The sequence below is a fragment of the Sceloporus undulatus genome, chromosome 1 (assembly GCF_019175285.1).
Source record: "Sceloporus undulatus isolate JIND9_A2432 ecotype Alabama chromosome 1, SceUnd_v1.1, whole genome shotgun sequence".
Classification (NCBI taxonomy): domain Eukaryota; kingdom Metazoa; phylum Chordata; class Lepidosauria; order Squamata; family Phrynosomatidae; genus Sceloporus; species Sceloporus undulatus.
In genome coordinates this window covers 282,173,864-282,188,819 of record NC_056522.1, presented here as the reverse complement: position 1 = coordinate 282,188,819, position 14,956 = coordinate 282,173,864, and the positions used below count along the sequence as shown (strand labels likewise).

The window sequence follows — 14,956 nt, the reverse complement described above, 5'->3', positions numbered from 1 at the left end:
GATCCCACAGGACTTTTGAGAGGCCAACCCTGATGACATTCTGCACAGGAAACTAAAAAAAATAAACAAAACACATCTGACTTGAAAGTCAATGGAGGGAAATCCTCTATATACAAATGGAGAAAGAGATTTGTGTTGTCTTGTAATAAAAGTTTTGTGCTAAACCAGAAGCATGGAGAAGCAATGGAAACAAATGCCCCCCCCCCTCCCCATTTGCTCACTGGAAGGAAAGAGAAAGAGACATGGTTGAAGAATCTGAAGCCTGAGCAGAAATGAATTATCATTGGATAGGGCAATAGTGAAAACTTCAGCTAATACAAAATACTTTTGTAAGGCTCTTGATCAAAAGCAGTTTCAAGCAGCTTCTTCTTTTACACCTTTACTTTCTATGCTGGCTACTAACTAAGGGCCCAAACAGACAGGCCAAAATAGAGCTGCTTCAGGTCACTTTGGAGGTATGCTGTTTAAATGCTGCATGTGTCCTAAGAGGCCAGAAACCACGCCAAAGCCACGCTCCAGTCCTAAGCTTTAGCACAGCTTCTGGCCTCTTAAGATACGTGTGTCATTTAAACAGCACGCCTCCAAAGTGACCTGAAGCAGCTTTATTTTGGCCGGTCTGTTTGGGCCCTAAATAACAGTAAGGGACAGACACAATTCAAAACATACTGGGTTGCCAATCAGGAAGTAGTGATTAGCAAGTGTGTGTTCTACAATACTGAATGAAAGTATCTATTCCAGTTGAGTCAGCAACATATTTCTCCAAAAAATAAACATACTGCGTACATTCTTAAATTACATGATACACACATTTCTGTCTTTTGGAAGGATCCACTCCCCCAAATATGATATTTTTTGGCCTCTTGTTCAGCCTATAAAGAAGGAAAAGTTTTCCAACCCTCAAACAGGGGACATATCTGGTAATAACAGACAACTGGCAATCCTAAACTGAACCCTACATATACAAACAAGGCATAAATACCCTAAATGCATACAAGCTACAGGAAAAGAGACTCCACCTCAACATTAGAAGGAACTTCTTGACAGTAATGGCTGTTTGACAGTGGAACACACTCCCTCGGAGTGTAGTGGAATCTCCTTCCTTAGAGGTTTTTAAACAGAGGCTGGATGGCCATCTGTTGGGGATGCTTTAATTTAGATTCTCTGCATGGCAGGGGTTGGACTGGATGGCCCTTGTGGTCTCTTCCAAATCTATGATTCTAAAGGCACCAGATCCCATTTGGTTTTGGAAGCTAAGCTGAGCCAACCCTGGTTAGTACTTGGGTGGGAAACTGTCAAGGCATACCAGGTGTTGAAGACTATATTCAGAGGAAGGAATGGGTAAAACCAAATGTGAATTGCCTAAGAAAACCCCATGAAGTTCACCATGAGTTGACAAATGACTGGGAGGCACATAAACACACAAAATCTAATGGGTGAAAATGCACGCTGATTAATATCCAATATTAGGCCCATTACTGTTTACAGATGGTAGGAAAATGGGATAAGTGAATGGGGTGTGTGATAATCTTTCCCCCAGTCACACTAATAACATCAATTAAGCACAGGAGAAGGACAATTTCCTTTCCCCTTGTGATAATCTCCATAGTGTCAGTCCCTCATTAATCTCCTCACATATCACACCATACAGGTTCCTTAGTCATTTTTTGTACTAATGTTACTCATAAATTGCAACTCCTGTATATCACAGCAATATTTGTGATATAAACAAGTAGCAAAATTAAAATTTTATCTGTAAACTATGATATCATAATCACAGCCTAACTGTGAAGTTGAAGGCTTTCATGGCTGGAATCTATAGTTTTTGTGGGGTTTTCAGCTCCACAACTCCATTTCTGCCCCTAGACAAATGTTTGAGGGGAGCAGTGGTGTCACCCCCACACTCCACAGTTTTTTGTGGGTATTTTCAGGCTATGTGGCTATGTTCTGGAAGAGTTTATGCCTGACATTTTGCCAGCATCTGTGGCTGGCATCTTCAGAGAATGCTGGCATAGAAGTGAGTGGGGTATATATACTATGTGACCCTTGGCTGAGAGAGAGAGTGATGTACATGTTATCTGTGTGTTGGTCTGTTGTTGAATGGCAAGGCCTCAGGATGTATATTTAATTAGTGATCCATTGCCTACTGGGAAAAGCCCCTGACCCTGGGTGGTTTTCATTTGCATTTTGCTGGTCTTGAGTTTTGTGTTTTTCAGGACTGGTAGCCAAATTTTGTTTAGTTTAAGGTTTTCCTCCTTCCGGCTAAAGTTGTCTAGGTGTTTGTGGATTTCAATGGCTTCCCTGTGCAATTATGACCAGATAGCTGTTGGCATGGTCCAGAATTTTAGCGTTTTGAATCAGCGTTTTATGCCCAGGATTGTTTATAACATGTTCTTCTACTGCTGATTTTTCTGGCTGACCCAGTCTGCAGTGTCTCTTGTGTTCCTTGATTGGTGTTTGGACACTGCGTTTGGAGGTCCCTATGTAGACTTGTCCGCATCTACACAGTAGGCAATAAATGAAAGCGTTCAACTTCACCCGGGGCTCCCTTTGTGAAGCCCCTGCTCCTTCCTAGACCTGAGCTGAATGTTATACTGCTCCTCCATTGTGTGAGATTCCTACATTCTTACCTGAAATCAGAAGGCAAACTCAGCTTCCAGAAGAAAAAAAATAAGCTTTTAAAAAAAGGACTATGGGCAGGTGACTAGATGTGTCCTAACTGCAAAGGAGCGCAAGGCGCCATAAAATATAGGACCTTCAAGGAAAATGTAGGACACAACACAATGAAAATTCAAGCCGCTCATATAAATATGAAATTTGTGCTTCTTAGAGATGCTCAACATGGAGGATCTTTTGGGATTCCTCCTGGACAGAAATGGAGGACACATCCTGCCCAAGGAGGACCTGAGGTCCCCCTGGCTTATGCTGGATCTCAACTAGGAAAGCCAACCATGGTGATGGTCCCTCATGACCCAATGTCCTAACCACAATGGAGGACAAAGCCCTGCAAAATGTAGGACACTGAAGAAAATGGAGGACATGACCAAATCAAAGCCAAAAACACTCCTTGAAATACAAAATCCATGATTCTTAGTCCTGCTCCAAAATGGAGGGCAGTCTGGAATTCCTCTAGGACAGAAGGCTGAAATGTAGCAGACTTCCCGGAAAAGAGGACCTCTGGCCACCCTGAAAAAGAGGGACTTCAGCTGGAAAAGCCAAGCTAGGCTACAGCCCCACAGTGCCCTCACCACCACCACCAAGACCTTTTCCTCCGCTTCCTGCTTCTCCTTTTTCTCCTTCTTCTTCCTCCCCTTCCTCCTCCTTCTCCTTGTTCTCTTTATCCTCCTTCCTCCTCCTCTGGCTGTGTACATAGGGAGGCTCCTTCCGCCAGGAGGCGCCGCTGAGGAAGCCTCCTCCTCCTCCTCCAGAGCCGCGCACCTGAACCTGGGCGCAACTGGTGGCGTGAGTGGGGCTGCTGCGTAGGCTCCGCTCCGCTCCGAAGTGGGGCCAGCCTCCTTTCCCGATGGGGGCGGCGTGAGCGGCGGTGGTGTCGGGGGCTGCCCTCGGAAGGATGCTGGGGGGCTCCTTCGGCGGCGGCGAGGAGGAGGAGGATGCCCGGCGGCCGGGAGGACGCGGTCTGCCAGAGGGCCCTGCGGCTGCTGCTGGAGCTCTGCGCCGACGGCACCCTGGAGGTGGACAGCTGCCGGCCCTTCAGCGCCTACCTGCGCGAGGCCAGCGGCAGGCCCCGCCCCCCCGCAGCCAGGTCAGTAGCATAACCCTAGGGAGGTCACACTCTCTCAGCCGCCCTTTGGAGACATCCCTGGCTTCTGCCTTCCGCAGGCGGCGATGCTTTGTTGTGTTTTTAGAGCCAGCCCCTGTTTTGCACGTTTTGTGCAAAGGAGGAAAGGTATTTCAAGTATATAAGTGAGTGTTTTAGGTTTCTTCTTAATATTCACATGGGGAAAGAAAGAAAAATGACTCGGAATGAACAGAAGGAGGAGGAGGAGGAGGAGGAGAAGAAGAAGTGTGGAGATGTAGCTCTATGAGTGCTTTGAGCTTTTATTTGGTCATGCCCTACATTATTCTTTTTTTCCTTGAGTGCCCTCCAGTTTGTCCTCCTTTGAGATAAGGAGATTATTATGATTATTACTATTATGAGGACACTTGGTCCCTCTGCCCCCATCCTCCTTTGAGGCCAGGTTTAGCCAAGCACCCATCCATCCCAGGAGCCTTCTCTTCTTCTTCCTCTGGGACCCTTGGACCCATTTGTGCCCCCCCCAATCTCTGGGCCAGGATCTCCCCCTCCGGTGTGACAAGAAAGTCCCCCCTCCAACCAAGCCTCCCCTCCATCTGCTTCCTAAACCCACTTGGCAAGATTTCAGTGCCAACTCCTTCCACGCTTCAGAGGATGGAGGAGTTTAGATCTGAGATGCTGGTGAGAAGAATCCAGTTAGTTTGGCTATAGCTCCCTCCAGGCTGCCTCAGAAAGCCATGAAGGTTTGGAGGTTTTCACACAGAGGCCATCGGTCAGGAGGGCTTTGATTGTGAGTTCCTGCATGGCAGAATGGGGTTGGACTAAGATGGTCCTCGAGGGGTCTCTGTGATTCTATACCTTTAAGACCCCACTTCATCCCTGTTTACACAGAGGTAAGACCTGCACTTGCCCATGCTACCCTATGGAGCTTATCACACTGGGGGGGATTTCAGCATTATAGAGAGATTAAAGTACCTTTAAAGCGTCCCACAAATAAAGCGAAAATGGCAAGTGATTGTGCTAAGGATCATTGCGCGCAATTGCCCAAATAAAGTAATATCAGAAATGCATTGTCGCTGAAATCCTGAAAGTAAAAAAGAGGTGCGTTAATGTAGTTTCTTTGTGACTGCTTAATGGTGGGTTTTGTGCAAAGTCGTGTGAAATCGTTTTGCGTAATTACGCAATTTTCCCCAGGGATATTTATGGCATAAACTCCCAATCTCCTTTCTGTGATAAACTCCATAGGGTTGCCTTGGGGTCGCCATAAGTCAAAATGACTTGGAGGCACAATGACAGCATTGGGAGGCACTGAATAGATTGCAGTCGTAGCCCAACCTAAAGTGGCACCAGAAGTATTTTTAGATTCGTTCCCGTTGCTGCTGTTAAGGACAGTGCATACCTGAAGGATGAAGCAAATAAGCACCTCTCCAGGAACCAGAGTAGCCTGAATGCAATCCTGAGATCAGGGGGAGTTTGCTCTAGCATAAGCAGAACACGTTTTTCTTTTCCTTCGAAGTAACTGAGGGATTAGAGAACTCCGAGATACAAATAGCTTCTCTCTGTTTTCATACACCTACAGATGATTCTCTCTCCCTCTCTGTCTGACACACAAACACACAACAGTTAAAAGGAGTAAAATGTGATAGAACTGTTAAGTTGTCGTATTAGCTCTCCTGTCATTCACCAGATGATAAACATCTTTTTCTTTTCTTTTCTTTTCTTTTCTTTTCTTTACCTTGCCTTCCATTAGAAACAAAGTGGTTCTGGAAACCCACTGGCAGGAAATCTTGTTTGCCTTAAAAGCATGTTTCCTGACTACAATTGGATTGGAACTGCTTAAAGCAAGAAGATTGTCCCTTTGCATAGGCAGCAGTTAAGCTGGGGAAAGTTGTTTGCGTTCAGAGTTTGTTTGAACCTGATCTGCAGGCTTTGATAAATTCGTGCTTTAAGCAAGGATGGTCTTCATTTAGATTTATGTTTTAGCTGTTTCTAATTTTGTGTAATTTTTGAAATGATTTTATAGCATTTTAGCTATAAATTTTAGCGTGGGGATTTAAAATTGTTTTTAAAAGCATTTTGTCAACGTTTTTAATTTGTTGTTGTCTGGAAGCCCCCATGGATCCCACCCTGGGAGAAAGGCGGCTTCTGAATAAAGTAAACAATCAAATAAATAAATTCATCTACACTTTGTGTCCTCTTTGTGCTTTGCAGCTACAAGCCTTGTAGCATTTTAAAGACTGACATGTTTTATTACGTCGTATGCGTAGTCCAAGAAGGTGTGTGTCAGGAATAACATTTGTAAGCCTTTGAGATGTCAGAAGACTTGGTTATTTTGCTTGATGATAATCAGGAACTTCAAGGAAGATTTGTGTGTTGAATTGTCAAAGTGATCAAGGTTTATTTTCCTTCCTGAAATGACTTCTTGGTCTGTGATCCTAAACATGCTTATTCAGAAGTATATTTATTTGAATCAGGAGGGATTTACTTTAAATAAATGTGTTTAATATACTAGGGGGAAGCAAGAAGTTGGAATTTGCAGCAGCTGCAATGATTGTAGTTCTCTAAATCATTGTTTTCCTGAAGTACAATCCCATTTAATGTCCAATAGTGGCATTTTTTAATATACTGGTGAGCACATTGAGCTTCTTTCCTGTGATTTCTGACCGCACAGCTTGCCAGCCTTTGGGACTGATTATGGGATTTACATTGGATTATGTCTTTAGAGTAGCATCTTTCATTGCTTAATCTTTTTGATAATGTTTGGAATTAAATTCTTCCTTGAAGAAGCCCCCCCCCCCTTTCTAAAGAAACAAGAAACATTGTTTTTACCCATGAACATGTGAAATTGACCATGCTGTTGATTTTAAGAATTCAAAATTCTTCTGGCTGTATCTACAGATTTGTATTTCATGAAAGACATGTTTCTCAGAGACCTAAGGTGCACCTGGTATAGTTGTATGTGTGAAAGTTGCATTCAGAATATGCCTAACCCTGTCTTCAACCTGACTGCCCATTATCCCCAGCAAGCCATTGGTTGTCGGCAGTGTGAGTTGTAGTACAACACATGTAGAGGATTGGGGAAGGCTTGTTTAAATGTGCAAACAAATCATCCTGTGTGACTCCATCCATTTGCATTGGTCTTGGATACAGAAGGTATTTCATGATATATGATACCTGTTCTTTCCATGGCCCCCTTTTGCTCTTTTCAGCTTGGGTCTTCTTTGATCTGCTGCTAAACCATGATCTTTGAAACACTGCATCCTTAACGCCTTTTTATTTCTGCTAGAACCACAGATAGTCTGATTTTAATGTACTGGAAAGTACATCACATTAAACTCAAAGTAAACTCCATTGGAGGATGCATCTACAGTACACCTTAGAAATAATGTAGTTTGACACCACTTTTAAGTGTTGTAGCTCCATCCTATGGAATTCTGGAATTTTGGGTTTTGCAGGGTATTAAGCCTTCTCTACCAAAGAGTGTGGTTGCTTCACAAAACTACAACTCCCAGGATTCTTTAGGATGGAACCATGGCAGTTAAAGTGATGTCAAACCACATTATTTCTAAGGTGTAGATGCATTCTAAGTAAATGTATTTGGGTTCACTGACAATCAAAGGCTGGGGTTTCTGCTGTAACTTATGTGCATGTTTTAAAAAGTATTTGAAGGCCAATCTGTACATAAAGACAACCTGTCTGTGTGTAAGGACCTTATCACACTGAACGAATCCCACTCAGAAATGGGATTTAAAAGTAGAAAAAAACCTGAAAATGAGGGATGTTTTCCAGATGATGTTTCTTCCAAACAGAAATAATGTGAAAATAAAGCAAATGGAAAGTGAACAAAATGATACCTTTTTTACTTTTGGGAACTTCCCGAAAGTAAAACAGTGTTGTTTTTGTCCACTTTCCGTTTGCTTTATTTTCACATTATTTCTGTTTGGTGCAAACATGTCTGAAAAACATCCCATGGGTTGTTTGTGGGTTTTTTCAACTTTTAAATTCCCGTTTCTGAGAGGGATTCGTCTAGTGTGATAAGGCTGTAAGTCAGAGAAGGTTTTTTGACAGTATAGACATATCAGCCTCAGAGCCACCTCTAAGAGCCACCTCTAAACTACAGTATTCACAGTAGTCTACATGCCATCAGCTAGTCTTTTTAGCACTACCTTACAGAGCAGAGGCACAACAGTGAATGTGATTGCAATCTTTTTATGTATTAGTGGCTTAGTCCAGCCTGGAAAGTGGGGATGACAGCAGTGAATAACACTGTTGCAAGATGCTCTTTCAGCTTCACGACACCTGCTATAGGGTTTTGATGCCCCTGAGCAACAATACAGGGTTGTTGTAAATCCCTCATAGCATAATCTGCACTGTTGAGCATGAATTGTATAGCAAGAATATCCTCAGCTACTATCTCCCTTCCACACACCTCTAACTGGGAGTGTGAAATCAGTAAACTGCTTTCATTTGGAAGGTGTGTTTGGAAGGCTGTATTTACGATGTTTCACACTAAATAAGAAATGAGACAAGGAAACTCATCTCCCTACTATTACCCTACTATTACCCTTTACATTAATTTGGCAACAGGAATTGGGTAGACACACTAGTGCCCAATCCTGGTCTCAATATTTTGAATTTCTCTGGACATTTCTTACTTCTGTTTATGAAAAAGTACAATAACATCAAAATCCACAAAATCATACCAAAATGCACAATGTACATGTTGCAAGCTTTCACAGCTCCACTGGCTTCTTCATCAGACAAAGATGTTAAAAAATCATGCAGGATAATGAAAGCAAAATGACAATGTTTTTCATAGGCATGCATTTTGTCAAGATGTTGTGGTTGTTGTCCTCAGTTCAGATGGTTTGGAGGGGTATTCATGCAGGTGGGCTCCTCATCTTTCTGGCCATGTGGATACTGGGAGATTCTTAAAGTCCAGGAGAACCACATCTTAACAAAATGCTGGCCTATGACTAACATTCTTTTTTCCACTCCTGAATGATTTTTCACACTTTTGACTGATGAAGAAGCCAGTAGAGCTTCAAAAGCTTGCTAGATAGATAGATAGATAGATTGTGCATGCTAGTTGGCCAAATAAAGATATAACTGTTTTGTTACAGTTTTGACATTATTGTATGTCCAACATACAATGTTTTCTGTCTCTGGAGATATTTTAAAAATAAATATTTTTCAGTGTGAATCAAGAAATGTCATCAGTGAAGGTGTGCTCTCTGACTTTATGTGTGTGTGTGTGTGTGTGTGTGTGTGTGTGTGTGTGCATGCATATGGAGGAAGTAAGAGAAGGAAAGAAGTAGAGTAAGGAAATTATAGCCATGAGTCTTCCATTCTCTCTCTCTCTCTCTCTCTCTCTCTCTCACACACACACACACACAATCTCCAGGGAGAGACTTAACCTTCTCCTCAGTCTTTCCTCAGCAATGTTTTGAAGTCATCTAGGTGCTGTGTGTCTCTACTGAGCATCCTCGGTTCTCACTGGACTCTTTACATAGTATGACAGTGTTGGATTTTGTACAGATGTCCCTGTATGTACAGAATTAAATAAAATGGATCTCTTGAATCCCCCTTAACCCCCCCCCCCGCTTTTTATTTAATGTTTCTTCAACCTCCTGGTTGTGCATGGATGCTGCTGTTTTGGGCACTCATCCCTGCATTAATGAAAATAGGGAGTAAATTGTGTTTGGAGGGCGACAATGCATATTCAAACCTCTTCTTTCTTAGGCAGGACACTGTGGATGATTGTTGCTGTCCTGAATACATAAGAAGGGTATTGAATTTAAATTAGAATGTTGGATGATTTTCTGAAATTGCACATGTATCTATAAAAGAAAACAAATCATGTCTTGTTGACTTTATTGGAGGGTTGTGACCACAGTTTGTTGTATGATATTCAGTAGCTATATTGCTTTATACAAGTCCATCACTGTAATTTCCAGGCTGACAAATAATTAAAGGAAAACAAAAGAAAGTGGAGAAAACAAAGCATAAAAATTATTTTGGAAGACCAGTTACCTATTTCAGCCCTGAAAATGAATCCACTAATTTTTTTAGCCTATGAAGATTGTTTCTGATTCTCCTGCCCATCTAAACTACCAGGGTTTATTGTTTCTAGCATATCGTATCATAGAAGGAAGCAACCCTTCCCCATTTTAAAGAACTTTCCTTGTCTGGTTATCTGGAAGTGATGATAGGTATCTAATTGAAGGGATGTTGATCAACCTAACCTCTTCTGAGGAACAATTTCTTTCATCAGATTTGATAGGGATAACATTAAATATGAGCTGGGTTTACACAACCTCTGTTTTAAATAATTCTAAGCATTTCAAGCACTAGATCTTAAACATAAAAGTTAAACATAATTGGGCAGATATATAAAAAATTAAACATGGGTTTCACAAGATGAGCTGTAGCTATAAATTATACCAGGTGTGACTGATGGATAGCTGTCAAGACGTTTATAAAATGATTGTTTCATTCTGTCTTTGTCATGCTGCTCAGATCTATGTAACATTTTTGAGACAGCATCCAAGATGATTTATTTGAGTTGGATTTTGTTGAATTAGTTTTTTCCCCCCTCTGAAATTCTCAGTGCTCTTTTCCACTTAGTTTTCATCCAGTTCCTATTCAGGAATTGCTTCAGTTCCGCTCCCAAGTATGCTTATTTTAAAACCTTAGATGCATTCGGAGGTTTTTGGAATCCTTTGCAGAAGACACTTTTCTTTGATTGGGAAATGTAATACTTTTATATATAGTTGTTAAAGTATCCCTCTTTCCCAGCTCAAGTCATACTCATTTTAAAAGGAGTGTTGAAAAAAATAATGTGCACTGATACAATTATAGCAGCATTTTTCCCAGGGAAGGGGGAATATCCTGTGCTCAGCATTCCTTGCATTAGTGTGCATTTTATTTTTTTATTAACATCTTGCCTTTCTACCAGAAAGGGACCCAGGGACGATTCTGGTATAGGTTAAAGCAAAATAGTTACAGTATATAGTACAGAAGTTGCAAAACGACTAAACAAAACCAGTTGAGGTAAAAGTATTCTTCTAAACTTTTATTTTTCTACAAGCAAGTCTTTTTTTTTTCTTTTGTTAAAGCAACACCATGCATTTTATCAAGGCCTCTGGACTGATCCGGCTGGGCTCTTACGTCCACCACTCCCCCATTCTAATATTTGTCTCTAATATTTGAATGGATATATATATATATATATATATATCATCTTTGTTGTTGTTTAAATTCTGGTCTGTGTGTATGTGTCTGTCTTTCTAAGGAGCATATATACACTGGCAATAAGAGTCCAGTAATCTTAAAGTAGGGATACAGATTGTTAATAATACATAATGTGATGTGCTTCACCATTACCTTGCAGTTAATAAATTTGCCTTGTGGAAGATTAGGACAGACATTTCCACCCATATCAGAAACTGATGAGAAGGCACAATCCTGTCTACATTCATGTGGTTCAGAAAATGAGTTGACTGTCCTGTTAGCTCTTCCTTTCCCAACCCATGTGTTAGTCAGCACTGTCATAGCAATGATCATGGTGGGGTGGCTGCGGTAGCAGCGGAAAGCAGAATAGGCACCTGGACTGAGCAATTGTATGCTTGAGATGTAATGTTGTGTCTGCCCTGAGGTTCTATGATAATCAGAAGCTGCTGCCTGATCATTCTCCTGAAAGTAGGAATGGCTAAACAAAACATGGCTCTTCTGTCCATGGCTTGTGTATTGTGTTGTTTGAGCCCATCCCTGCGGCTTCCCAGGCAAGCTGGGTTGCTGGAGTTAAACATCACAATAGACAATTTGCAGGTAGAAGATATATGGGATTTTTTTTTTTAGCTGACCCCACTGGAATGGTTGGATTGGATGCACGAGCATGCTGTCTTGTCCTGAAAAACCAGAATTGGAAGAGGGGCATAAGAGCACTGCTGGATCAGTCCAGATATTTTAGTAATAGCCTTCGGTCCCCAAAATGGTCAATGAGTTGGATTTGGGAAACCCACTAGCAGTGTTACTGTCCCTTCCATCCAGCATTTTCCAGGGTCTGATACTCAGAAACACATTACCTCTTGTAATTACAGTGGACCCTTGTTATACACTGAGGTTAGGTTCTAAGATCCCCCGTGTATAACAAAATTCGTCTATGCTCAAGTCCCATTAAATATAATGACATAGCAAAATGGTGTCCCTTATAAAAAATGGAAAATCAAGGTTTGATATTTGAAATTTATACTTTTTTTGAATATTTTCAAACCATGGATGCTTGAATCCATGTATAAAAAATCTGTGTATAAGAAGGGTCGACTGTATATTCATAGTCATGCAGTCTAGTAAGTATTGATGGCCCCATCCTCCACGAATTCAGCTAATGCCCTTGTAAACCCATCCATGTTGGCAGCTATATATTGTGGCAATGAATTCCACAGTTTAACTATGTGCTGTGAAGAAGCATTTTCTTTTATTGGTCGTCAGTCTCTGACTACTCAATTTCAATGGATGATTCTAGGTTCTAGTATTATGAGAGGAGGAGAAGGGCTTCTTCCTATCTTCACCATGCATAATTCTATGAGCCTGAAGAACTCTTGATTTATCATGGTGCTTGTATTTGATTCTGTATGGCAGACTTGCAGTACAACATTTGAAACAGGATATACATCTTATATAGTTGGATATGGACACTCACCTAAGAGACAAACATCTTCAAGATTCAGTTGCATATACAAAGCTCAATCTTCATATTGTTTGTTATGTCCGATGGAGCTCAGTAATATTACTACATATAAACACAATACAATTGGTAGTTCTTAAAACAGTGCTTGGTTTGTTATTGGTTCAGATGACAACCATTAAAAAATTACCAGAATGTCTTTCAGGATAGTGCATTTAGATTCTTAACAGTTGTTGAAATATCCCCACATCACAGTTAGAAGAACCCTTGTTGTCTGCTTTTTTTGGCTCAGAAGTCAAATGTCTTACCCTAGCCAAAAAAGTATATTAAGTTTATGGGAGAGGGGAGGAGGACAAGGCAGGCAGGCAGCGCTTTTGTGGCTTAGCAGAAACCCATCCATAGTAGACAGGCCAAAGACAGCTTGATTTATTCAGACAAGCAGTCTCATTGAGTTAGTGGAAGGCAATTAATGGGATCTGAAGAATGTCTCTTCAGGTTTTCAAGGACTGGAAGAATGGTGGTAACAGCATGTGACCAACTAAGAAAAAACTATACCTAATTAGTGCTGTTAGCTTGATTCTAACATTATTAATATTGCAACTTCATTCATGTGAAAATGTTTGCATTAGAGGATTTGGTCATGGTTGGGGCAAGTATATAAGATAGCAAATCAGTTAGAAGAGTAAAAGCAATGAAAAGCCAGTAGTTTTTGAAAACACTTTTACATAGGGGTTCCCAGTTTTGGCAATAGTTTACTTAAATCAGGAGTGGGCAACTTTAGAGGGTCCAAGGGATTCTCCCCCCCCCTTATTTTATGACACCCAATGGATTGCATCCATCCCTTTTGTTGAAACATGGGTGCTTTCTGCACCGCCATTTGGGACGTCCTCCGGACGTCCCATTTTAAAAAAGGGGCGTCTCTTATAGACGCCCCTGGGCCTAGTACGGACTCCGTCCGTACAAGATGGCACCAGCCCTTCTACATGGCCGGCGCCATCTTTGCGTATCGGACGCTGAGTGTCCGTACGCGTCGCGCCGCTTGTGACGTAGCGAGCGCGCCCCTGGCGCCTCGCTACTTTCAAAAGCGGGAGGGAAAAAGAAGCTCCATTTTGGAGCTTCTTTTTTCGGTCCGCGCGGGAGTCGGGCCGTGTGAAGGCTCCAGCTCCCCCACGGACCTACTGGTGGCGGCGGCAGAGCGCCGCAAAGCGGCGGTCTGTACCCCGCCACGAAGTGATTTTTAGTTTCCCAGAAATGCTCATTGGAGCCTAAACACTGTAATTATGCACTTTTGTTACACTCTTATCTCGCTGGTACACGGGGGAGGGGGGCAGCCACTAAAATACAGTACTAGTCTAGATGCAGGTCAACTGGTTATTCCCATTAATTATACTGTACCACATATTACCAGGTTAATGGTCAATTTTCTGGTGGAGGCAACAAGATTATGGCTTAAATTTTAATAATGATCCTGAAGTTTTATTGTAAATGCATGTTGTTTTTCTATGCATAATAAAGGTTGACTGACTGACTGATTGGAATTATACTGTATATACCAATAACCAACCTACTTTCTGGGTTGTTGTTTTTTAACTTAAGCAAAGCAGTGTGATCCACTGCATAGTTTCATGGTTTTGGATCTTGATGGACTTGAGTTCAAAATAGGATATAGTTGATTATTTTCAACACAAAGTCTTCTTACTCTGTACTGATGATAGCTTTTCAGAGCATTAGGTGGCATTGTAAAGCTGTCACTGAGACGAATAAACCACAACAAACCTGGAGTTCATCTGATTTCTGGGCTCAAAATTGTCACTTTTGCTTCAGTTTTTTAAATTAACTATAGCTGATTTGAGGATGTCTTGTTTCAATAAATCACAGTTTAGATAACTATAAATTGTCAGATTTGGATAAAACAACAAGGGGTGGTCAATTGGAAATTATGAAGAAAGTTTCCTCTGTCCCAACAACCGTTAGGAATGGAGAGTGAGACATCTAAACATGGTGCATTGACTCATGATCCCTGGGCATACCATTTTTGTGAAGTTCTATAGAATTCTGAACTGTTGCATGGGAAAGATCAAATTATCTCCCTGAATTTTTAACTGCAGCTGCTTCAGTACACTTGTGTAATTTCTGTGCTTTCGTGTCATTTTCAGTAGAGCCCATGGTGAATAAAAAGGACCTTTCCAATCTTTGAGTTGTTTTAATAGGTTTTATCAATATATGTGAAAAGAAATTCACATATAGCCTGAGTCTCCCTTATCTAGGGTTGCCATAACCCGGTTGCAACCGGGTTTTTCCCGGTTTTGGCTGCACCTGCCCGGTCACGGCACGGGTGCAGCCAAAAACCGGGAAAAGCCCGGTTGCAGCGGGGTTGCTGGGCAACCCTGGGGCCTCGCTGCCCTCCTCCTCCTCCACCGCGCATGGCCGCATGGAGGAAGAGGAGGGCAGCGAGGCCTGGGGCAGAGGAGGCTGCAGGGAGGTGGCGCCTCCTGCGCACAGCCGCGCCAACCTCC

At 41.9% G+C, this 14,956-nt stretch overlaps 1 protein-coding gene across 1 annotated transcript in view; it reads left to right on the top strand.

The window, feature by feature from the left end:
- Positions 1-3,608: 3,608 nt before the first annotated feature.
- The window catches only part of SYT9 (synaptotagmin 9), a 116,038-nt gene continuing 104,690 nt past the window's right edge, over positions 3,609-14,956 (top strand). Inside the window, exon 1 of the mRNA XM_042443360.1 lies at positions 3,609-3,755. Within this exon, the coding sequence (XP_042299294.1) occupies positions 3,609-3,755 (147 nt within the window). The remainder of the gene's footprint in view (positions 3,756-14,956) is intronic.